Source organism: Tiliqua scincoides, chromosome 5 (genome assembly GCF_035046505.1).
Source record: "Tiliqua scincoides isolate rTilSci1 chromosome 5, rTilSci1.hap2, whole genome shotgun sequence".
NCBI lineage: Eukaryota > Metazoa > Chordata > Lepidosauria > Squamata > Scincidae > Tiliqua > Tiliqua scincoides.
The window spans coordinates 83,144,355-83,169,434 of NC_089825.1; the positions used below are offsets into that span (position 1 = coordinate 83,144,355).

The window sequence follows — 25,080 nt, forward strand, 5'->3', positions numbered from 1 at the left end:
CTGAGTAGACATGCACAGGATGGGGCTGTCAGAGCCCAGCCTATGCATGTCTACTGAGAAGTCAGTGCCATTATAGTGAAGGGGGCTTACTCCCAGGGAAGTGTGCCTCAGACCCACTGACTGCCATGGGACTGTGAGCTCTGAATAAACGTGCACAGGGCTGCATTGCGTGCAAGTGCGTGAGTGTGCTTGACTTTCACTGCAACAGTGCAGAGTGCACTGGGGAAAAAACCATCCCACTTTTCTGGAGCCATTTTACTGCTGGGCGTGCACAGTCTGCCTGCCTTGATGGCTCTTCGCCCCCCCCCTCACTCCGCTCCGTTCCATCCCTCCTCCCCTTTCGCCTCGCCTGAGTCAGACGCTTGCCCCTCCCCCTCCAAGGTGCCTCTAGCCCTCCACTCCCAATGGCGGTTGGCGCGTGCGCAGTGGCGAAAAGCGGCCCAGGCCATGGCGGCCGTTTAAAGGTAACCGACTGAGCAGGAACGAAGAGCCCCTTCCCTTCCTCTCGCTCTCCCCCGCCTGTGTCAAGAGTGTGACGAGGCTCAGGGTTAGGTTTAAGGGAGGGGTGACCAGAGGAGAAGCAGGGGAAGGGGGGAAAGTATTGGGGTTCTCCCCCTCCCCCTACACTTCAGGGGCCCCCCTTAACTTGGAGGGGGCAAAAGAGCCCCTGCTGGCCTTCAAGGGGGCGGGTGGTGTGGCTGGGGGGGCATATACAAGTCTCCCGCCTCCCACAGGCTCCGTGTCGTCCTTGGAAGTATAGGGAGGGGAAGTGTCCTCTTACCAGCCCCATCTTGGGTCATAAAAGACCCCCCCAAAAGACTCCCCAACAGTATTCCACCCCACCCCTTCCCCCCTCCAAGTAGAAATCCCCCCCATCAAGACAGGCTGCTCTCTCGCCATAATCCTGCCCCCCCACCCTATTACAGCCCCCACCCCTTCATTCCCTATGAGACCATAATCCTGCCCCCCAGCCCTTCATTCCCTATGAGACCCAAGCAGGCAAAGGGGGAAGAACAGACACACATCACACTATAAGGGGTTCCCAAATAGTGGGGAGGGGGCACCTCGTCCCTTCTGGGCTTTGACAGCCCCTTAAGGTGGGAGATATATATATATATATACACACACACAGAGTTGGGGGGGGAGGCATTGGCTTCCCATTCCCAAGGTAGGAAGGAAATGAGGAGGTCCTGAATGGGAGGGGGCCAGTAAGACGCCCCCCAGGTTGCTTGGGGGGGTCCTTTAAGGGGGGAGAACTTAGGGGTAAGGGGAGGGCACCCCAGCAGGCAAACCTTATCCAGGAGAGAAAAATCCAGGGGTTAAGAGGGACTCATAGCCCCCCCCCCCAATTAGGGGACATCCAGTTGGGAGTGGGTTTATTCCAGCCCCCCCCCCCCCGCTCAGTGATACTTGCTGGGGGTGGGGACTGGTGTGTCCTTGGATAGCCTCTTGTAGGGACCCCCAGAAACACTTCTATTCCCAACCACTGAGCAACCCAGAAGCCATCAGAAGGGCAGAAACGCCCCCCCCTTCCAGACACCCTCACCTCTATTTCTGGGAGTCTTGAGAGGGGGGGAAAAGGGGCATTCCAAGGATATCAGTGGGTGGGGGGTCTAACTTAGGAGTCTGGGGTTCTATCTGTAAGCATTAGGGAAGCGAGGCCCCCATATTCTCCCTGCAGCAACGTGGGTGGGTGGCTGGCACCCCTTTGCCCCCCTCGCCGCCAACAGTTCGGGGCTTGGTGGGAAGAAAAGGAAAGGAAGGGATGGTCCTTGTGGCAGCTGCAGCTGGGAGAGGAGCGGGTCGGTGAGTGGGTCAAACCGGCCGGAGAAAGGTGGGGTAGGAAGAAAGGGGGGCGATGGGTCTTGGTGGGGCGGGCGACGGCGACGGCGCCCCCCGAGGGGTCCAGGTGGGGGATCCGGACCCGGCGGGGAGAGAAGGAGGAGGAGGCGTCGCTGTCGCCACCGCCGCAGAACCCGGAGCCTGAAGCCGCAGCAGCGTCGCCATGAGATCCACCGTGTATAAAGCAACGACGGCAGCAACGACGGGGCCGGGCTTGCTGGAGCCTGGCCCGGAGGAAGAGGAGGAGCCGCCACCGCCGCATCTCCGCCAGCCTCCGCCTCCCCCACAGAACCAGATCCCCGTGCCGGCCCCCGTGGCTGCAGCGGCGGCGGGCCCCAAGGGCCGGGCCATCGTCCCGGCGGCTGCAGCGGCGGCGGCGGCCCCCGGGCAGCAGCAGCAGGAAGGTGGCGGCGGCGGCTGCTGCTGCTGGGGCGGCCTAGTGCCTTCGCCGTGCCCAGCGGGCAGCACTCGGCAGGCGGGCGTGGGCGATGCCGCCGGCAGCTCCCGCCCCTCCAAGTACCAGGCGGTGCTGCCCGGACACACCGCTGCCACCGCCGCCAAAGGCGGCAAGCGCGGCGGCGGCCCCCACGCCGGGCCTGGAGGAGCTCCAGCGTCTCTTTCTCCCCCTCCTCCGCCGCTGCCCCCGCCGGCTTCCGCCACGGCCGAGCCCGGGCAACCTCCTCCACCCCCTGCAGCAGCGGCGGGGGGATCGCCGGCCTCTTCGGAGCCTGGCGCCAAGTGGAAAAGCGGTAGCAGCAGCAGCAGCACCGGTGGCGGTGGAAGCAGCCTTCGGAAGAGCCCCATGGGGGCCGGCGGGGGCGCCTCCAGCCAGGCGGCCTGCCTCAAGCAGATCCTGCTGCTCCAACTGGACCTTATCGAGCAGCAGCAGCAACAGTTGCAGGCCAAAGAGAAGGAGATCGAGGAGCTCAAGGCCGAGAGGGACACAGTGAGTTCGGGGCTGGGGAAGTTGGAGCGGGAGGGGTTAACATTCATCAGGTTGGAGGGATCTGAAGAAAAACGTCAGTTCAAGGGTTAATGGATGAACGTTGAGCGGGATAGACGCTGGCTTGTTAAGGGTTAACGGGGTGGGGGCATGTATGGTATGGAAGCCTGGTGTTGACAGTGGGAGGGATTAATATACATTAGCGCAGAGGCATATGGGGATTAATGAAGGAGTGGTATAGATGCTCAGCAGGAGTGGGGTTGGAGAAAAGGTTGGAAGTGTTGGTTGAGGGGCGAAAAGGGAGGAGTATGACTTTAAAAACTTGGTCTGGAAAGAGTATAAATAAACATATTGACTCATATATTATATACACTAGAATGAGACCTGAAGGAAGAACTGAGGGGAGTTGTATATAATTATCTTGATAGAGGTGACCAACAGGCTATTCAGTCTGTATGCTGCTATGCATTTGCCATACATCCATTTGAGGCCATCCTCTACAATTCAAATGGTTCCTTGAGAAACATGTGGTATCTTAAAGGTTAATATGGAAAGGACTGGTCAGGTTTACTGAATTCTAGCAAATAAAGGGTTAATTGGTGAGGGCACATGGAAAGAGGGCTTAATCAAGGAATTGCTTAATGTTAGTGTGTTCTGAATGTGACATAAGGCAATATGGGGTAGTGGAGGTTAAAAATAGCAAAGAAGTGAAGGGTCATTAAAATCCAAGTATGGTCTTGATATTTACTGAGTTAATAGTAGAACTGTAATACCAACAATGTATCTTTAATGTACTGTAGTTGAAGAGTTAAATATTCAAGGACAGTTGAAGCTCAGAAGTTCATGGGACTAGAAAGCAGCTTGCAGCATCCAAAGTGTTAAGAAGGACTTGGCACTCTGGCAGTTAACAAGCAACTAGGAAGAGGTTGACAACCTGGGGTTTAAGCTGAAAGGCCTACTGGGTAGTTGATAGATGGTGTTAAGGGCAGTGGCACAGTGCAGGCAAACAATGGGTGGGAATGGATCTGGGAGAAGTCATAGTCACCAAGGAGTTAATCAGTAGCTGGCCAGGTGAGGGAGGGCGTCTGTGGCTTTGGGGCTCCAAATGAAAGAATACTTTGGCAACAGGAGAGTTAACTTAAAGCAGCAGGCCTGTGTTATTGGGTGGTATGCAGCACAAGTGGGGTTAATTTAAAGGGGACGTGGCTTGGTACTGCAGCATGGGGGGGAAGAGGAGTAGGAGAGCAGTTTAAGAAAAACAACCAGTTACAGCCTGTGCCATGTGGGCAGTAGGATAGGGTAGAGTCCTTTAACTGGTGCATTTTTAAAGGAATATTACAGTTTGGGTTAGCAATCAGCCCAAATATTTGTTCCTCTACAGATACTCATTTCTCCCTCCCTCTTAATGAAATCACCAGTTCCCCGTTTTTTTATTATGTGTTTTGCAAAATGTGTACTTTTTAATGCTTAATTTCTGGAAGGTGCTCCCCTCCATCCTTCCTCTGCACTGTGCACCTACAGTCTGATTGCCCCTTTCTGGCAGGGTGGTGCCAACCCCAGCTGTTTGGAGCCCCTGATCCTTGTAACATGAGAGCTGCTCTAATGCAGAGTTTTGCTCATATGCTGAGAGCACATCTGTAAGGGGATGTTTACAGGAAGGGGGAAGGTGCTCCATATTTCCCTTAATCTGTCCCCATAAAAGCTGAATGGGGCACAGAGAGAAGATTGGGGGAAACCCTCTTGATCAGCTACTAATGAAGGTTAGTTTATTGTTGCTATGGTTATTTTTTTAGAAAACTTCTGCCTGCAGCAGAGGCACTCTAGTGCATAATGTACATTTCCAAACTCTCAGAAAAACTGTTTGGTATCTGTCTGTCTTTAAATTGTCACAAAAGGCTTGTTGTCTTGGCCTGTATGCATGGCACGTCTGTAGCCTAAAAATAGACCCCTCTTCCTAGTTCCTGCAGCTGCTGCACCCATTATTGTCAAGGAAAGAAATATTTCTGTTCCCCCTTTCCTTTTGGCAGATCTTCAGACTCTGTGTTTGAAGCACGTGTGTAGGGGGATGTTAGTGTTAGCTTCTGGTTGCAGGAAGTGGCATCAGTTTAATATTTACTGGCTAGCAGAATTATATGATCTGGCAAAAAAAAAAAAATCCCTCTCCCAGCAGGCCTGTGCAAAGTTAACCAACATGGAGGTGCTAGTTGCTGTTTTGCAGTCAAAGGATGTGATGATGGCAGACTGAGCACTTCGCATGCTCCTGTAAAGGCTTAAAAAAATCCCACACCCTGAAGAAGCTAAAACACACATGGCACAGATAAATGCAAAGCTTGTGAGTCAGGCTGATACTAGAGCTACTGGGCTAGTCGTCCTTGCGTCTGCTGACTGCAGATTTACAAAGTACCTGCAGTGGTTCTCTCCACCCTCACATGTCATCCCTTTCCTTTTATGAGGTGCCAAAATGATTTGAACTTCAACTCAGTACAGTATTTTGTTTAGTTGTACAAATAATTGAGCACTTCTTGGATTTAACCATCTAGAGTGATCTTCTCATTTTTATTTTCTGTGCAGTGTGCTCTGATGGAAGCTTTACAGAAAAATGTTTTTCAATAAATAAGAAGTACTTAACATCTTTTGTATGATGTTATGGTTTTGATTGGTTTTATTGGCTGTGTCGTATGTAAAGTACTGTAGGGGACAGAAATGATGTGGTTTTTGTGTAAGGGGAAAGGACTAGACAAGACATTGTTTACAAAGAAACAAAGCTGAGAGTTGACCCAGGAGAATAATAATGGATATTTACTATTCCCTATCCCCATTTTACAGATAGGGAAGGCAAAACTGTGGAGAGTGACTTACCCAAAGCTATAAGCTGAATTCACGACTGACTTGGGTTTGAGATCAGTCTTCAAAACAACAGTGCTAAAATAAATCTTTATTACAGTCTCAGTCCAGCATAACAACAAAACCAATGCACAACCAACATGGGCAACATAACGATTAAATATGTTAAATGTGGCAGTTAACAGCCCAAAACTCAAATTATACAATAAAACCTCTCACCATCCTGACCATATTTTGATACAATTTAATCCCCTATGAGATAAATACTCTAAGATTTTTAGTCACTGTGGTGCTATACGTACTATTAGTACTGGCTCTTTATTTTGTCATATTTCTATGCAGCTGCTGTAGGAATTATCCTGACTTTGCTGGGTGCAGAGCTTGAGGTGCAGATGTATAAGTGTTGTTTGCTACCCACTGGGATTGCTTCAGAGCATGTGGCTGAGAACCATAGGGACAGGACCTGTTCCCAGTGCCATCTAATGAATATGAGCTGGGAAGAACTAAACATTAAAAATTATTTTGTATTTTAACAAGGGAGTGTAGTACATGTGCCAGCTTCTAAGAACAGATATGATTGTGGCATGGGAATCTGGTGCTCTGTGGCTTTGAAACCATGAATATATTACCATATGTCTGTCACTGTAGGTGGGATGCTCAGGTAGCCTATGTTCACATCATTTTCCTTTGTTACTGTAAGACATGTCTACAGGACTTTTTCAAAATGTCTCCTCACTTACTGGAGCATCCATTCTCTTTTCTCATACAGGCCTGCGAAAAACATTTTTCAAAATTTTTGTTGGCTTTATATGAATTTGGGGTGCTGATTCAAAAAATGGCATCAGTTTTGTCCCATCACATCTAATTTTGGAGATATAGCATAACCTCATTAGTGAATGGTTCAAGCAGTTTCTTCTTTATGAGGAAGCCATCGCTTAGGCTTCCTCTCAAGCTTGTTCACTGAGGCTATGCCATATCTCTGAAACTAGACGTGATGGGACCAAACTGATGCCATTTTTTTGAATCATCCCCCCAAATAAACCTAGAAATAGGTTTAATTTTTAAGACAGCAAAATATGTGTTACCCGCTGTAATCTGCTATGCTTCCCCATTATCCCATGTTAATGCTCATTGGTTACTCTATCCACACAGTGATAGCAGCTACCATAGAGTTCCTTTGTAAAGAGGAACATTCTCTTTGTGGTCAACAGCTGCATCCTGACAAAGATGTATAATGTTTACTACTCTAGTAACATTGTTACAAACAGTTCAAGTGTAGGGGTAGTATTTATCATTAAGAATATTATCCCATGTTGTTTTTAGTTGAAAATGGAGGAAGAAGAAGGGTTGGCAAACCTTCTTTAGGAAACCATATACAGTCAGTTCTCTTTATCTGCTAGGGTTAGGTTCTTAGAAAACCTAATGGATACCAATTAGCTGATATTGAATCACTGAGACTATGGAAAAAATTGGGTTATGTTCCAGGGGACCCCTTCACTTTATGAACCTAAATCTTAACTTGAAGTTGGTGAGGCTGAGTGATAGCAAGGGCTCATCAACATCTCCAACACCTGATGCTTCCTCCTTTGTTCTGGATATTCTTGGACTCATTGAAGGTTGCTGGCCCAGCAATGAGACCTCAGAGTTCAGCAGTAGGGAAGGGGGTCGCTTCACACATCCCCCTCCTCCACATGTCTCTTGGCTCCTACCCTGGGCTTGCCCCAGCCCCAGGGCAGCCCTCAGGTAACCTTCCAGACCCCTCATCATCACCAGGGTTGTGAAGGTTCAGCTGAAGTCCCTGAGATGGTGCCCAAGATGGTGGGGCAAGTCTAAAAACTGACACAAATCTGTCTGATGATTCTCCATGGGCCAATACCAATGCCTGTTCAATGAAAATTGATCCAATCCAGACAGTATTAGTGGATAATGAGAACAGAGTCACAGATAATGAGAGCAGATGGCAGTTCTGCCCCTTGCAGATAAGCGAATTCACAGATAGTGAGAACTGACTATAATAGGTTCTCCCCCTGGCAGAACTTGTAGATGGAAGCAAAGGAAAATATTGCAAGATCAATTGTATAAAAAGACCTGGACACGTGTAACTCATTGTTCCTTTCCCTCAAATGCCAATGTAGGATGAATTTTAGTATTGAGGAAAAGTGTTATTTAGTTGATAGAATGTCACCTTTAACATCCATGTTGCAATGTTGCATTCTCAGCTCCTTGCTCGAATTGAGCGTATGGAAAGGAGGATGCAGCTGGTGAAAAAGGACAACGAGCGTGAGAAACACAAGATATTTCAAGGGTATGAAACTGAGGAGAAGGTAGAGCCTGAAATAGCAGAGAGGTTGCCTGTAGAGTGCCCATCACAAGAACTCTTGGAGACGTCCCAGCCGCTGCCTTTGAAACATTTTCCATATGGAAGGAACGGGAAGGGTCACAAACGGTAAAGCCAGAGTTATCTATTTTTCCAGTTTACCAATATGTATGCAATAAGCTACCAATATCTAGCTTTCTGTGAGTGATCTCGTCTTTAAAAGTCCACTACAGGGACCAGTTCTTCTGCATCACCTCACCCATCTCTGTCCTTGCCAATGCCTCCATTACAAATTTAAACCAGTTTCAAGTCTGTTTATCAGGACTTTCACCCAGGAAACCTTGGAAACTGAATTTCTGTGAAAAGGCTGGACATTTCTAACAATGTTGGCATCCTGTAAATATACAGTTTCCAGGTTCTTGGAAGGAAGCTACAACTGTTAAATCTAGTTTTAAACTGTTTTTATATCTTCTAATAATGTTCTCAGTTGCAATTATCTCCCAAGGAGAGTGACACACAGGAAACATTTCTCTTTGAGTGGTCCACTTTGAGTGTAAAATAGTCCCTGGGCCTAGGCATTAACCTACCATGTTTTTCCTTCTATCTTTATCACTTTCAGGGAGGAGGAAGTGAGGGGATAGTTCAGCAGTGTAGCATGTGCTTTGTCTGTTGAAGCTCTATGGTTCAACTCTTGGTATCTCCACACAAGAATCTTTTCTACTTAGAGAGGAGAGCAGCTAGTAGGGAGGGTAGACAATAACTGAATAGGGGCACAATCCTGACCTGCATTTGGGCCGGCGCAAGTCCCTTGCGCTGGCCCAGGAGGGTCGCAAACATGCCGTAAGGCATGTTTGTGTCTCCTCTAGAGCAGGAGTCTCTAAACTTTTTGGCCGAAGGGCCGCATCAAATATTTGGCATGGTGTCGAGGGCCAGAAAAAAAAATTAAATATAGAATTTAAATAAATACATTGGAGATGGAACTTCGATGAATGACTGAAACGAATGAATGAATGGGCTCAAATGTCCAGGATTTCTCCAAGCACCAACACAGCCCAAGAAATAAAGGGGTTTGGAGACCCCTGCTCTAGAGGCAGCCAGGCCAGCGCTCCGAGAAGCACTGGCCTGCTGAGGCTGATGCAAGCCTCTGCGCTGGCTTCCTCTTGAATGCTGGGCTGACGCAAGCACAAAAGGTCAGCGGGGAGAGGCTTTTCTGGGCGGGGGACAGGTGGGTGAGCAGGGAGTGTGCAGTGGGGCTTCAAGCCGCTCCTTTCTCCTTGGACTTGTGCCACCTCAAGAGGTGGCGCAAGTCCGAGGAGACCCATAGGGGCCAGCAGCCCTTACCCAGAGGTTAGGGTAAGTATTTCCCCTTACCTCTGGCTGAGCTGCTTCTGGCCACTATCCTGCACTAGATACAGCAAGCCTCCTGGCTTGCCTGTTCCAGTGCAGGATAGGATTGCGCCCTAGGTAGAGCCAAAGGAACAGTAACAGTAATAAGTGTTTTTCTAGTGTAGTGTTTTAGGAGGTTGAAAGTGCCTCACATACACTCTCAGTAATTCCTGTGACATCCTTATAAAGTATTGTCCCTACATTCTAGATGGGAGTACAATCCACTCAGTGAAATGAAGCCTCTTGCTCAACATCTTTACAGTGCAATGCATGTTTACCCACTGAGTTTAAACAGACTTAACTGGAAGTGTGCATTGCAGCCCTAGGTATATTCTACATTGGCTGTTGAATCATTTTTTGATTCAATGTCAGATGGCTTCTTTTTTGAGCTGCTGAGTGTTAGGCTGAGATAAACATAGCTAGAAAGAAGTGCATAGTAGATGTAGTCAATTTGTGAACCCCTTATAGAAACATTATTTGTAGAAAATTGGTGAACTTGGCTCCTAGTTCTTAAGCTGCTTGGTGATGAGACAGGAATTCCTACTGCATCTCTGTCAATGCTGCTATAAAACTTCCTTCTCTGTCCCTTTGCAGGAAATCTGCGTTTGGAAGTGCTGAAAGGAAAACTCCAGTGAAGAAGCTGGTGGCTGAATTCTCAAAAGTTAAATGTAAAACGCCAAAGCCTTCTCCATTGAAAGAGGAACCCAGCAGTTCTTTAACTGAATCAGTTAGCAGGCGTGAACTGCGAAGTCAGGAGACTCCTGAGAAAGCTCGATCATTGGGGGACACTCCGCTGAAATCCTCAGCCTCTCTGAAAGGACCTGGGTGCCATTCAAAGGACAAGAGTTCCTGCAGTGAAATAGAAGACTTGCCGTACCTTTCCACCACCGAAATGTACTTGTGCCGGTGGCACCAGCCGCCTCCTTCGCCATTGCAAGAGCCTTCTCCCAAGAAGGAGGAGACTGTAGCAAGTAAGAGGCTTGCTCAATGCCTTTGTAGTTGTTGGCCTACCGTGGGTTGGAGGGAGCGTGCAACTTGTTCATTTTGGGGTCTACTTAAGAGTCTTTCAGAGACAACCAGGGGCAACATTCCATGTCTGAGTGGTGCTGTTGCAGGTCCTGGACCTCTGACTGGAGTAAGGAAGCCATTGAAACCCACAAGACTCTAGGCCAGGTGTGGGCAATGTATGAAGATCAGACACTCGTGATCTGTGATGACATTTCTGAATAAATATGACATTGGTGGCTTACTACTCTCACAGTGTATGCTGTAGTGATCCATTTTTGCCAGCAAGCTGCTCCTCTCGTAATAGGGGATGCGCTAACTAGAAATGATGACCATTTTACCAGTCAAGTTGGTGGTGGTTGAAGACTAGATAAAATGGCGCACCCAAGACAGTTGTTTGCTGAGTAGTGTGCACCTGTTGGAGTGGCCAAGAGTTCTGGTATTGCCAAAATGTTCCAAAATAATGTTTTAGGCTTTTTTTCTCCCTTTCTCTATCCCAGACAATAGCTAATAAACCATTTGGACTGTGTTCCAGGAGAGCCCTTTTACATGCGACTAAGGGTTCCTGCAGATAGAGTTGTAGATTTTGCCACTGCAGCACTCGAAACCTATGAACCAAGTTGCTGTTCATTTTAAAACCAGCCTGCCTAGCCAACTAGGACTTTGGTCTTTAACCGGGATTATGACCCCTAACAAGGTCATGCTATAACCTGAAGTGGGTTGAATCTGTGCGACTGCCATCTTTTTATTTTTTTAAAAGGGTGGGAAGGGGTTATCAAGAGTAGAAGTGAGAGAGAAGACCTTTATGAGTAAAACACGAAACTGGACCTTGCATTACAAGATTATTTTAAAGGTAAGTCCTGGGCCTGAAAAGGTTGAAGACTACTCAACTAGGAGAGGCACAACAGCAAACAGGCAACAAGAACTCTCGTTTCTTATGGGTACATATGCAGTTCTTCTGGATTGTAGTCAAACTGTTTTAAGCAGAATTAAGAGAGTGGATTGCTCAGAATTTTGGAAGTTGCATAATTTATGCCATTTTTACTAATAAGTCACATTCTGAAGATATGTGTGTATGCGTTGGGTGAAGTCATGCTACAGTCATAAGGTTATACCGTTTTTTTCAGAGAAAACAAAGGGAACTTCAGTTCTGCACTCAATCAATTATGCAAATGACTACCATATGTGCAAACTTTCTTATTTGCATGTATGTTCTTTATTTTCATGATTTTTAAAAAAAATTGTTTGAAGTATCTATAAAATATGGAGGTTTGTATTTTATATTTTACAAAGAGCAGTGCAGGTGGTGGAAGACGAATGGGCTAAGTGATGGACAGTGAGATGCTTGTATGAGTAGGTGACTGGAGGTCATGAAGAACAGGCATTCATTTGGGATTCACAAGCTCTACCATCTGAACATGTTTGGCATGCAGCATCCCAGCTGTCAAATTCTTTAAAATTTAGCAGGTGTGGTAAGGCAGCAAACTATCAAACCCACATATAGACACTGCATCAATAAAACAAGTTCTCCCTCAAGTATTCTGGACCTGGAATCCATTACACAAAATGTACAGACAGTGCATATTTATGTGTGTAACCTACAGAATTGTGGCAATATGTCTAATGAGCAAGGAGAGAGGCATGTAGTGTGCAAGGTCAAGGCATCTTGGGAAGTGGAACATCAAAAGAATAGGGAGCAGTGCAGTGAAAACAGAGCCTGGTGATTAGTCTTATGAAAGCTCTAGGATTTCTTTTGTTTATAAATTAGTGTTCTCTTAGCAGAATTACTGTTATCAGATTTCCTAGTGGAAAGGCATGACAGTTTAAAGTGGTTTATCTGTGGTATAGATAGCTAGAAATCTTGTCTGACATTTGAGCCTTTAGCATTCATCGTCATATTTTCAAATATTCAATATTTTGCATATGTCATATTCATTGTATTATTTTCAACTTTCTAACCATGAGAACTAGAAATAGAGATTGGATTCAGGTAGCCCAATCCCAACATGTCCTGGAGCAGACAGGCCAGCTGAAGTTGCAATGCAACCTGGCGTAGGGGGAATTCTTTCCTCTTACACTGTGTTGTGCAGCAGCTACCCTTATGGGGCTACTTGGAACTGTGCCACCTAAAGAGATGGTACAGATCCAGGTGGCCAGGCTGCCCAGGGGGATGGGTTAGGATCCAGCCTGAGTGCTGGATCTGAGTCCTGTCGCACTCCCAGGCTTGGTCCTCCCACTGCCCCTGAGCACCTTCATTCTGCCCTCCCCCTGCACCCCAGCCTCCTGAGCCGGTCGTCCTCAGTTGGCGCAGCTTACCAGCCGAAGTCCAGGAAGTGGTGTGAGGAAGCTGATGTGCTTCCTTGTGCCGACACCCCCAACTCTAAAGGAGGCACAAATGTCCCTTAGGACATGTTTGCAACAATCCTAGGCCAGCATAAGGAACTGATACCTGCCTAAGGGTGACCCAGGATTGCACCCTAAGTTATTCTTGTGCACATGGAAGGTGCTTCATTTATGTGTTTGAATTCCCCCCCCCCTTCCTGCAGCAGTGCCTGCACCCATTCCTGTGCCATATTCTAGTGGTTCTAGAACCACCTGTTCTAGTGGTTAACTCAACCTTGGAGTAGATTTTTACAGGGCTGCAGAAGGATTACCATCTCTCAACAACTCCGTTCTCTCAATGGAACAGATATTAGAATCCAAGCCAATCTCTATGTCAATAGATATATGGCACAGTGTGAAACCCACGTTTTCCCATTTAAAGCAAAGGGCCTTCACTTTTAGTGCCTCTACTTTTCCTACCACCAGATAGATTAGCAGATAGAAAGGATTTTTGGCTCTCTAACTGTTGAGTGAGTTTATGCAAATTGCTTTTATATTTTCCTTCTATACTTCCTTAACTGTTAACTTTCTTAGCAAGTTGCCAATTCGTTCCATGTAAATAACTTTGCCAGAGTTTACAAATTCTGAGATTATTTTTAAGAGGAAAGGTAAATATAACTGCAGGCTCTTCTTTTCTCCTGTTTTAAGGATAGAACTCTTCTGCCTCATACCTTTAGGAACTAAAGAGGAGGGGTCTATGGCAGAAGTTTTCATGCATTGATTGCTTTCCCTCAGAGAGCAACTGTGTTGCTTGTGTACTACTTTCCTTGCACTTTGGCAAATGGGGTTTTTCAGTGGACCTACTCTGAAGAAGAAAAACAGCTATCTCCTCCTTGACAGGAGCATGATTTTCTTTTTCTGTTAGGATTGGGTTTCTCCCAATTAGGGGAAGTAGCCTCCCTCTTTACAAGTTGTGGTGTCAACACTCATTCACCACCATTCTTATTCAGGGTGATAGGGGGGCTTCCTAAAGCCTCTCAAATCTAGCTCTAAAGATTGTCAGCTTCTCTTGATAAAGCTGAAGATTTGCAAGTGAAACTGACTCCCCTTCTTCCATACTTGTATCTAGATTAAACTGAGCTGTCTTGCAGTTTTGTATTTCTTTGTCTTTTTTAATCATATGTTAAACAAGACACATTTCTTAAAAGCTGTGAAGCAATTTCCTTCTGAAGGTTGAGAAAGATTTTTTTCCTTGCACAGCAGGTTGCCGAAACCTCTTCCTCTTCCAAGCTGCTTGTTCTTAAAATCCAGTCAGCATTTGCTTAATAGAATAAACAAGAAACTAGAGGCCTAACTTGCCCTCAATTCCTTTCTTCTGCCTTAATCCTGTCTACCTGAGCTGTTCCTGCCATCTTGTATTAAGAATGAGAGACATTTAGGAAATGTTCTATGGGGCCAACTCTTAAATCAAACTTCTGCAAGCTAAAGAACCTAAAAATTCCCTTGCTGAATCAGCTCAAAGACCCATCTAGTCCAGCAGCCCATTAAAGAAAAGCAGAATTGCTCCCAGGAATCTCACAAGCAGGGCAGAATGAATCTAGCCACTCCCTACTGTAAACCTTCAGTGGTATGCTGCTACTGAATAGAGATTTCGTTCTTGGCTATTATAGCTCCTACCCATTGTCTTTTATGAGTTTGTTTAATCCTTTAAAAAAAAAAATCCATACTGTAGCCTTGCAACATCTGTGGCATTGGATATACTACAAGACTTAGATGGTTCTCAGCTTTCCTTGGGGCTAATTTAAACTTAAATAAAAGAGCTGGTGTGATTCACTGGATGGAATCAGGCTTGGGGGGAGACCTGTGTTCCAAGGCCCAGGTCAGTCGTGGGCTTCAGATAAATGGTCATCAAAATGGCTTTGAGAACAAACATCTTTGAAAATGTCTGGAAAACTTTCTGAAAGCTGCCATTCAGTCTTTCAAGTGTGCTAGTGGAAAAGTCATGTCAATTTAAAGAGAAAAAAAGCAAAAGATTAATGCAGGCTGGTAGATTACTCTTTGGAGATCACTTGTGAGAAATGGGAACCAGATAGGGAAACACTTGTAAATTAGAATAGAGTTGACTTCTTTCAACCAACTTATGTACCACATAATATGGACAAGCAGGTTTTTAGAGTAGTTCAGTGTTTCTCAACCAGTGGCACCACCAGTGGTACTTGAGGTGTTGTCTGGTGGTACTCACAAGACCCCTGGGCCCCTGCTACCTAGCAGCAAGACCAGGAATGTGACACAATAAACAGCAGTAGGAGGCTCCAAAGCATGCTTTTCCAAGCTCAAAAAAGCCCTCCCCATCCACCCTGAGCCTCTTACTGATGTTAGTCATGTCACATCTGGCCTCGCAACACAGAACTGAAATGGCAATGATGTGATCGCCAGTTACTTCTGGTCGTACGTTAAATAGGTGGACTATGTGAAGTGGTACAGAGGAGGACAAATGTTGAGAAAAGTTGGAGTAGTCCATTTAAAACTAACTAGTCACAGATTCTTTTAACCAGCAAAGTCTCTTAAACTGGAGTTCTGATGGATAAACGAGCAATGGGTTTTTGCCAGAAAAAAAGAATCATTGCATTTCTGAATTGTTGGTATTCTGGGACACTGAAAATAAAGGCTTAATTTATAAACCTGCTCACATTAGTTAAATATAACATGTTATCTTTATAATGTAGTAAGTAGTCATGTATACCCAAGTGTGTTAAATGATATAGAAATGGATGTTCCTCACTCTTCTGAATAATTCTGATTCTGCTTATTGCAGAATGAGAATCTCAAATCGGGATGCACATTTAACTCCATATTGTAAATGTGGGTCCTTATTTGAGATTCTCATTCAGCCATAAAGCTCAGCGGGTGGCCTGGGGAAGTATCATAAGAAAGGATTCCTGACATAAACACTGCTGAAATCAATGAGATAAGTTAGTTGTAACAAACTTAACGCATTTCTGTCCAGCCCACAGGTGTACACTTTTGATCCCTGTTGTGTATATGCAGTGTTGGGCAGAAATGACTTAATTTCCTCTAATTTCATTGGGACTTGTTCATGATTCTTAGGATTCAGCTCAATAGAATAACAACAGATTGTAACCCATCCTGAGCACTTGGGATGGGAAAGATACCTTCAAAACAAAAATTGCCATGTGAGCAATACTGGAAAAGTCTTACACAGTTTTGAAGAGGACCGTAATAATTAATGATTTCTGCATGTAGAGTTGTACATAGGAAAAAGGCAGGCAAGCAATCAGCTTAACAATGCTACACAAATCTTTTTTAAAAAGTTTGGTTTAACGTTGCAGTGGATGCTGTGCTCTCAAGCATTCATTTTCTACAGGAAAAGCTCTCAAGAGTTGTGGTTTTGACACTCTTCTCTTCCTTCCAGTTCCGTCATGGAGGGACCACATGGTAGAGCCTCTAAGAGACCTGAATCCTTTGGAGCTTTTGGAGGTATGTCGGTAGATATCTAGCATCAAAACTAGAAATGCAAATAGCCCTGCTAGGCTGATGGTTGGGAATGGGAGGCAAGTCAGTAGCTATGGGAGGAGGACCAGAGAGACGCTGTGGAAAACCACTTGTGAATGTTGGAAACTGGCCAGCTAGGCCACTGTTCGAGTCATCGCTAGACATGCTGCCGTGTAAAGTTACCCTCTACGATTGTAAAGACGACACTATATTCTGAACTTTCTTTCCATTCTGAACAGATATCCAACCAGCACCCAAGCAATTTTACAGACATTTGTGATGGGGCCTGTACACTTCATGAAACAGCCCATGCTGCTTGTCTAATTAAATGAATTTTTCATTCTTCCAGCATCATGTACTTGATCAATAAGCCTGTGCTTGCCCTTAATATAAGACAGGTGGCCCATTAATCCAAACAAGGCAGTTTTGTTGGTCTTATGTATGTGGGACTAATGAAATAGCCACTTTGTCTTCAAGTCAAATGTTATGTTTTCAAAACCTGACTTTCACCCTACTTGATTCTAGGGGTAAATGCTGAATGTCCAAGAGGTTGACATTGTTGGACCTCACAATGCATATTCTGAATTACCTGTTGAAATAAGGATAAACTTTGCAGATCAAAACTTTAAGATAACGGGATTTTGTGACAGAGTCTGGTTGCCAACATTGCCATGTAATCTGCATTTTGATTACTATAGTATTTATAACTTTTGGTGTTCATGCTTAAGTTGGCTTTGCTAGGAGAAGAGGAGAAATGCACCAAAATATCCCAACTCTTTCCTGCTAACACAATATATGCATACTATTGGGAAACTGAAGTGATAAGTCTGTAAGCTGCTTGCCTACAGGAAAATAATTTTTATTATATTTTAGATATTTTTTTATCCTGCAGGTTTAGATTATGCTATATTTTTTTCTTTTAAAAGACAAATCCCAAAAAACCCAATTATTCTAAAATCCTACAGGATCACAAGAAGATTCAAAATCCCAGTAGCAATTCATCATCCTCTTTTGATCAAAATAATCTATTGCTGCCCCTTAGCCTTTAAACCAGCAACATCCACAAGCATATATGCTTTTTCTTCTTACTAAGGGGTGTAATGTAGCTTGGTCTAACTACTGACATTTTAAAACTACAAACTACCAATTGAAGACTGAACCTGTACAGTAAGACTCTTGTAATGGATATGTGTTCAACAGCTGGTGTTTAATTTTCTTGGTCTTTATTCAGATGCCCTACAAGAGCTAAAGCAAAACTCTTTGCTCAGCCTTTCTAACCCAATTGTCTGTCTGGGCACACCCATTCTGCTCTCTAATCTGGCATCTTTAGGATTGCCTGTTTTCTTTTTCTGATAGGGCTTTCTTCTGCCTGTTTAACTTGGCAGGTAAAACCTTTCCCACTAGTGCAGTGTTTCTCAAAATTTTGGCACTGGAACCCACTTTTAAAAATAACAGTCTGTTCGGGACCCACCAGAAGTGGTGTCAGGGCTGGAAGTGATATCATCAAGCAAATTAAAATAATTATAAATAAAGTAAAACAATTAAATAAGGGGAGATGAGATGGAGTGGCCAGTCCTGTTCCACCAAGTGAATTCTCTCTGTAGCCTGCCTGCAATAACTTAACTTCCCCCCCCCCCGCCAAAAAAAAAATCAGTAAGATTTTCAGCCCTACCCAGTGCCCAGTTCAATTAAAATTCTTATATGGAAACCATATCACTATCTGGACCCACCTGGCTTTTGTTGTTGTTGTTAAGTCACAGCACACCAGGCCTCCTCCTATCACTAACTTTCAGAATTTATCCAAGTTCATGTTCATTGCCTCAGTGATACTATCTAACCATCTCATTCTCTGCGGTCCCTTTTTCTCAGCATCAGAGTCTTTTCTAAAGAGTCCTCCCTTCTCATGAGAGGTTCAGAGTATTTAAGCTTTTGCTTCAGTATCTGTCCTTCCAGTGAACAGTCAGGGTTGATTTCTTGTCTAAAAAAGGGGGAAAAAAATCACTTTACCAGTGCGAGCCTGTTTCTATCCTTTTTAGTGGGCTGCCTTCTGGAGCATTTTTTGAGCTCCACTTTCATCGGATTGGGACCATTCTGGTGGCCTTGCATTCCCCTTTGCCTGACCTTCAACACAAGCCATTTGCTTACTTGCGAGTAAATGCAAACATGCTGCTTGGTTTCCCTTTCCATAGGACTCAGTACATTTGTCATCTTGGAGGGAGGGACCTCTTTCTCAGGTGTTTTTCAGGGGGCTGCATTCATTGGATCAGAACCATTCTGGTGGCATTGGATTCTTCTAGGCCTGCCCTTTGCAATGGATTAAGGCATGTTTCCCTACTTACATGCAATGTGGTTCATTCTCCATAAGGTTTGATGAGTTTTCCTTCTCCACTATCTGCTTGTCATTTTCAGCTTTACAACCCACCAACAATCAGGTCTCAGCCCACAGTTTGAGAAACCCTGCACTAGTGCATGTGTGTGCAATGTCATGCAGTTATAAAGATATAGGAGCCCTGCCAAAAGAAAAACTGACTACCCTGAAAATCTTTGATGTTGTTTTTTGGGGAGCAGGGGAGTGACACAAGATAGAACAAGAGAGATAGCATGGTAATAGCAAGAGGCCTCCTCTCAGAGAGCAAGTGATTAATAGCAAGAAGGGCCTCATCATCTTTTTTAAGAAGGAAAATGAAAATTATGGTGATGAAAACTTGGTGCTCTCTAAAAGCCGTGGGAGATGACATTAGCACCAGGTTAAATTATTTATCCTCTTGCCAAATTTTACAGAACTTGGATGACAGTGTCTTCTCCAAACGGCATGCCAAGTTGGAGTTGGATGAGAAGAGGAGAAAACGGTAAGGAGAGAATGCAGCTGTGCATGCAGGATGCTTGAGACAGTTGCTTTTCTCTAAGTGCACAGCCTCTACATCCAGTACTTGACTCTGGTCCTTAATAGGAGTACATCCATTGCAAACTATTAAGGGGGAACAAGATATAAATAGCCTGGAGGGTGTGTTATTAAGACCTTGTGTATCTGGAATATATTCAAATAGTTATAATATTTCTAGCTGTTACAATGCATTTTGGGGGTTTTGATGAGTCTGGGTACAGGGTAAGGATAAGGAAAGTGTGAGATACCCTTTTAAAGACATAATTGCTAAGCAGGAAGTTTTATGATTCTTTGTAGTATAAGAATTCAGGATAACCCTTTGAAATTTTATAGTTGGCCAATGTAATTTGCAAATATGTACTTTCCCACACTAGTAGTAATATATGCATCACCTAGCCGCATTATGTTGATATAGGGTTTTTTTTTAAATTAGAAAAGTGGAGATCAGTGGTTTTTAGCCATAACTCTCTGCTCTCAGTTTAATTAAAGTACATTGTGTTTTCTCCCTCTTCTCTCTGCCCAGGTGGGATATTCAGAGGATTCGAGAGCAAAGAATTTTGCAACGACTGCAACTCAGAATGTATAAAAAGAAAGGAATTCAGGAATCTGAGCCTGAAGTTACCTCATTTTTTCCAGAATCTGATGATGGTAAGTGGTTTTAAGGCTTGTAGGTTTTTTCTCCCACCTTCTGTATGCAAAAAACTGGTTTGTGAAGCACCGAGAGAAGAAATCTGCTGTAAAAACTAGTGTTATCCAAAAATGCATTGCACATATGATTGTGAGAAAGTACTGTTACTAGTTAAACCATGTTTCATGTTCTTTCTTTCTCTTTCTAGTTGAAAGTTTGCTGATCACCCCTTACTTACCTGTTGTAGCATTTGGCCGACCACTACCAAAATTAACCCCACAGTAAGTACACTTGTACACTGTGTCTGCATTAAAGGAAGTTGCACATGTGCTTTACAGAAATGATGGGGTTTGAATTGTGGGGTTTCTTCACTTTGAGAAGATGATCTTGCTTGCATGCTCTGCTGTCTTCTGGATACTGGTCCACTATTGCACTCTGAATGTGTTGGACAGTTTCCAAGTCTCTTAACGCTGTATGAAGCATCAAGAACTTCTGCCCCACTGCAGTAGAAGGGGCCTCCAAGACCTGGGCCTCCATGTGGATGGGAGGAGTTGCTTATGCAAGCAGTGGAGGGGGATACATCTGGAAGGCAAAGACTTGAACATATCTATCAGTGCAATCCTGTGCATGTCTACTCAGGAGTAAGCCCCATTGTGTTCAGCAGAACTCACTCCTACATAGGTGTGTATAGGATTGCACCCTAACAACCCAATCCCTGTGCGGTGATGCAGTGGTGTTGGCATGGGCTATGGAGCACCTTGCAGGGGCACTTTGGCTGCTGAAGGTCTCTTTGAAGTAAGGGGACATTTGTCCCCTTACCCCATGATAAGTCCCAGCAGGCACAGTGGGTTGGAACTACACCAGTGATACTTGGAATTGCACCAGCAATATCTCTAGCACAAGTCTTAGTTGATTCATGCAGGCAGATCAGGCCTGGGGAAGGGATTAGGATACCCCATCTTTGCACTGCACTTACCTGGTCCGGCAGGTGGACTGATGGCACACGCAGGAAGGTTCTGGCCTTCCCACCAGCATGTTGGCTCTCTGCACTGTACCAAAGTGCTTTACAGCACTTTTGCAACAGTGTGCGCCGGCAGAATACACGTTATACCAGTACAGGCCCTGCATATGATAGTGCCATATGATACTGAGGAGTGGAGGAAGAATGCCTACTGTGCTGGTTGTATGGAACAGGGGCAAAGGATGAAGTGCACTTTTACCCAAGAGCAATCCTGTCTTTGGGGGGAGCCTATTAAGGATGGTATAGTTATTTATCACTTAACCAACATGAAGGAAGGAAAATAAATCAATCCATCATTCCCCACTTCTAACTGTTTAGGATGAGGTTCCCCAAGCCCTCAGGCCAGAGATGGGCATTACGTAGGTTGCATTGTTTTGTCCTTTGTGTTCTTTTTTGGATCCTTAGAACCATGACTTTATCAATTTCTATACCTCAAAAGTACAGAGGTACAGTACCGAAATACATGTTGGTTAAGTGATATAAATACAGTGGCTAAAAGAGTGAAGCTCATATTCATGGTTTTGCAGTTGTCCTAATTTCTAATTCTCATAATCTCTCCAGCTGGTTAACGTTTTTTCCACATGCAATAGTAACAAATTCAAAAGAAGAGTGCTAGAGATGAGTACTTCAGCAGCCATATTCAGTATCCACTATATTCTTTAAAATACAGTAAATTATGTGCTGTTTAAACATAGCTCAAATTTTTAGTCCTTTTTAAACATCTAGTAATAGAACTATAAATCCAACACTGCATAATGCATTGGAAATGGCATAAACTAAAAAGCTATCATTTTACCATTTTAAATGGGCCACTTCTTGTCTCACAGGAACTTTGAGCTGCCATGGCTGGATGAGCGAAGCCGTTGCCGGTTAGAGATGCAAAAGAAACAGACACCTCACCGGACATGCAGGAAATAGGCATGTCCAGTAGAGAGATCTCTACTCAGTGGTTGGCCTGTGCTGTTTGCAGCAAATGGCTGAGAACTGTTTTATGTTCTGTCATGTCAACCTTTCCCCCTTGATGTACATTCTTGTTCACTATAAATATTTTTTATGCTTATGTATGGTTTTTATGATCTCTTTTCACCCCTCACTTCCAGTTAAACTTCGTCACTGTTTTTTCCTTTACTTGGTAGAAAGTACTGGAAGTTTGTATGGGGACAACATGGTTGGCAGTATGGGGTGCACTTTTTGGTTGAGCTCCGTTAGATAACTGCTGCCATCATGGTCCGTTAGAAGCTGTGGAAGCTGGAGAAGCAAAAAAATACAATGAAACTATTCTCATTTGTAAGTTCTCAAGCATGTCATGCCCATCCTCCTTTAAAAAATTAATAAGGTCCTTAAAAATATTTAGTGTACAAGCTAAGAGCTTTGTTGGGGGGGGGCACTTGTCAAGGTACATTGGGCAAGCAGAGACATTCCCAGTTGACCTCCATATATTTCATCCTGCCTCATTTGGCTCTTCATATGCTCCTGTGGTAATGTGGCTTTTTAATTTTTTTGTATGAGTATAACTAACCTTGTTCATGCCTTCTGCTTCTGATCAAAGGACAGCGGGTCACTTAAAACTTGACATCTTAGTTCTAATAATTAAAGGCTGCATGCCTTGATGACTGTGTCGCACTATGGCATAATCCTGTATTAACAATGCAGTGCCAGCTTTTCTCCAGAGTTTTCTTTTGCTGGTGATCTCTCTCTTTCCCTCTGCCAAATGGAGCAGGGTCTAACTTGTTGGTTTCAAAAAACAAAAACCCTCTATATGCAATTCTGATTTCTTAATGGATATGTAGCAGCACTGCCAGAATTGCTGGCATTTGGGATCTGGACATTTTGGGTAAATAATTGGACTCCTAGCATTTTCAAGGGGCACAAAATGATGTCTTAAAAATAGGCTTCCCTTACTGTATCAAAGGTGCCCGAGTTTAGGCTTGAACAACTTAATTGCTTAACAAACACCGTGTGCTACCTTCCTCAATCAGATGCAGCAACTTGCTGCTGTAGGGAGGGGCAACTATAGGTGAGGTAGCATAAAAAGATTTTTCCCCCAAACCCACAATAAAGTGGTTTAGCTTGAAGGTGTCTCTTGAAAACGATTGTTTCTTCCCTCTCCCTGCCCGTCTGAGGTGTGCTACAACCTGACTACTGACAATTTCTAGAAAAGTTAAAGGTGAAATTATGCTGAATACAATGAGCTACAGAAAATCACTCCCACTGGAGGAAGTCTGCCTTCTCCTCCCCCCCCGCCTTTATTTTGTGAAGACAGAGTTAAGCCAGAGTGTAACATCTAAAACTTTAATTTGTGTCTCTTTGAAACTCACTTGGCATTTTTAAAAATGTAGATGCCATCCCTTTAAATTCTTACAGTAAGTGGAGATAAAACCATTATCCTCTCCTGAGAAGCCCACATTCTTAGTAATCCCACATTCTTATCTTCCTGATTCCATTTGTTGGAACCACTATTATCTTGCATAAATAGCAGTGAAGCTAACCTCTTCATGAAACTTGTATGTAAATGGGAAAAAGAGTCATGTCTCACTTTCTCAGTTGTTTGAGATTTCAAATTTTGAATAATGTTTGCTATCTCTAAATGCTAGGAATGTGGAGCAGGGGGCAGCTATTCAACAAATTGGTTTTCACTTCCAACTGTCAAATATTTCTAGTTGTTGCTCCAATTCTGCATTATGTTCTATGGGATTTCAGAAGGTAGCACAATCAGGTAACAAGGTTGCATATGATTTAGACTCTGTAAGGAGAATAACAGATTCTCTCTTTATGTAACCTGTGTAGTTGAGGTTGTACACAAAGCTTGCCTAATTTTATTTTAATAAGAATGTGTTGGTCTCTTGCTTTTTAGCATGCCAGCATGCATTGTTTAAGGGTATAAACCCCCTCCCCTGCCCTGTTACAAGTCTAGAGGTATAAGACAAGCAAGACTTAGGCACAGGCTTCTTGAAGGTATTGTTGATTTCAGAGCTTAGTTTTGCCAAGACTTAAACCTACTTCCTTTTCTAAGCAAACTTGGAGAGTTTGAGGGAGCAATTCTTGGGTCCATGTGAAGGGAGAAGAACAGTTTCTACTTATCCTAAAATATGGCTATATCAAACATGGAACAGTATGTTCCTGAAACAGAAAAAGAAATCCCTCCCCAAACTATCAGATACATGCCAGCTTTCATGAAGAGTCCCATTTTAATACTAACACATGCAACTTATATCTAAGAAAGGGGTGGGTAGGCTTGCAAAAGTAGGTAGGGGTGCGTGCCAAGAATGTGCAGTGGATGTTAGCCAGGGTGGAGGGAATAGTCTTTCTTCCCTATAGGGGATACAGCACTGTGAAATTTGTATTAATGAAAAGCCCTTGCAAATTTAGATCCAAACTTTTGGTTTGAAAACAAAATGTTTCTTTCTTTAACCAAGTTTATGGTAGTTCTTTAACAAAAAAAAAGTGTAATTTCTTCCCTTTTTTGTTTTTCTGCCCTTTGCATCCTTTTTGATACCATTTTAAATATGTAAAATCTGTTGTCTTGTAAATATCTTATAAAGGAAAAAAAGTTTGTAAATACCAAATTTGTGGCTGTTAATGTTTTTTTTAAGTTTTGCTTCAGTTCATTTCTGTTTAACAGTGTTAACAGGGAGTATTGAAAGAGAAATTCTGCTTGTATGTTTAAAATTGAAACAAATCATTTTTTTACAATAAAACAAAAAAGGATATTAATGCTTTTGTCATGTCTCATGTGCCTAGTTTGACAGATGAGATAAAATTTTGAGGACCAAAATCTGCTTCTATGTTGGTTTTCGTTTTGTTTTGCTTCGTTTTCTTTTGATTCCTTTCTACAGGATGGCTTCCAAATAGTAAGAAACTGATACATCCCTGTTCTCCTCCATGTTACTTCCACTGAAGGGCAGAATAGGATATTGGGCTAGATTGAAGGCCCAAATGGCCTAACTCAGATATAAGGCACCTTCAAATACTCATGATTACAGCCCAATTTGTCAGATGGTTGAAGTGGTTTCCCATGTTGGCGCACAAAAACAGAGAAGAAAGTGCAAAAGGCTATGAAATACTGTACTGTGTATAAGATGGTTGTACAGAATTTTGGCAGACTGTCAAAAGATGCAGAAGACCAACCCGGTTCCCAACAAGAGCCACTGGTTGGGAAAATAGACTACTTTTTTGTGTTCCCAGGCAAGAATAGACAATTATTTCTTTTAGTGCAAAAAATACCCCAATTCCAAAGGAGTTCAACTTGAATTTTCAGAGGTGAATGCTCATTCCGCAGCCTCACACCAGCACCACCCTTTCCAAGTACTGTATTGAGTGATGCTGAGGTCAGAAGAAGCATGTTCTAAGAGGCTGAATGACTGAGCTGCACCTA

General features: G+C 43.9%; 1 protein-coding gene across 1 annotated transcript; it reads left to right on the forward strand.

The window, feature by feature from the left end:
- Window positions 1–1,290: 1,290 nt before the first annotated feature.
- MSL1 (MSL complex subunit 1) lies at window positions 1,291–24,381 on the forward strand. Its single transcript, XM_066629115.1, has 8 exons — window positions 1,291–2,788; window positions 7,849–8,075; window positions 9,927–10,303; window positions 16,093–16,157; window positions 18,954–19,021; window positions 19,580–19,704; window positions 19,893–19,965; window positions 21,533–24,381. Exons 1-8 carry the CDS (start codon window positions 2,006–2,008, stop codon window positions 21,621–21,623), a joined length of 1,809 nt encoding a protein of 602 aa, XP_066485212.1. The 5' UTR covers window positions 1,291–2,005; the 3' UTR covers window positions 21,624–24,381.
- Window positions 24,382–25,080: the final 699 nt, after the last annotated feature.

Excerpts from the sequence above, each read along its gene's own strand:
- MSL1 (XM_066629115.1), top strand. The coding sequence starts at position 2,006 with ATGAGATCCACCGTGTATAAAGCAACGACGGCAGCAACGACGGGGCCG. Across the intron at positions 2,789-7,848 it reads TCAAGGCCGAGAGGGACACA|CTCCTTGCTCGAATTGAGCG; the intron begins GTGAGTTCGGGG and ends TTGCATTCTCAG. Across the intron at positions 10,304-16,092 it reads GAAGGAGGAGACTGTAGCAA|TTCCGTCATGGAGGGACCAC; the intron begins GTAAGAGGCTTG and ends TCTTCCTTCCAG.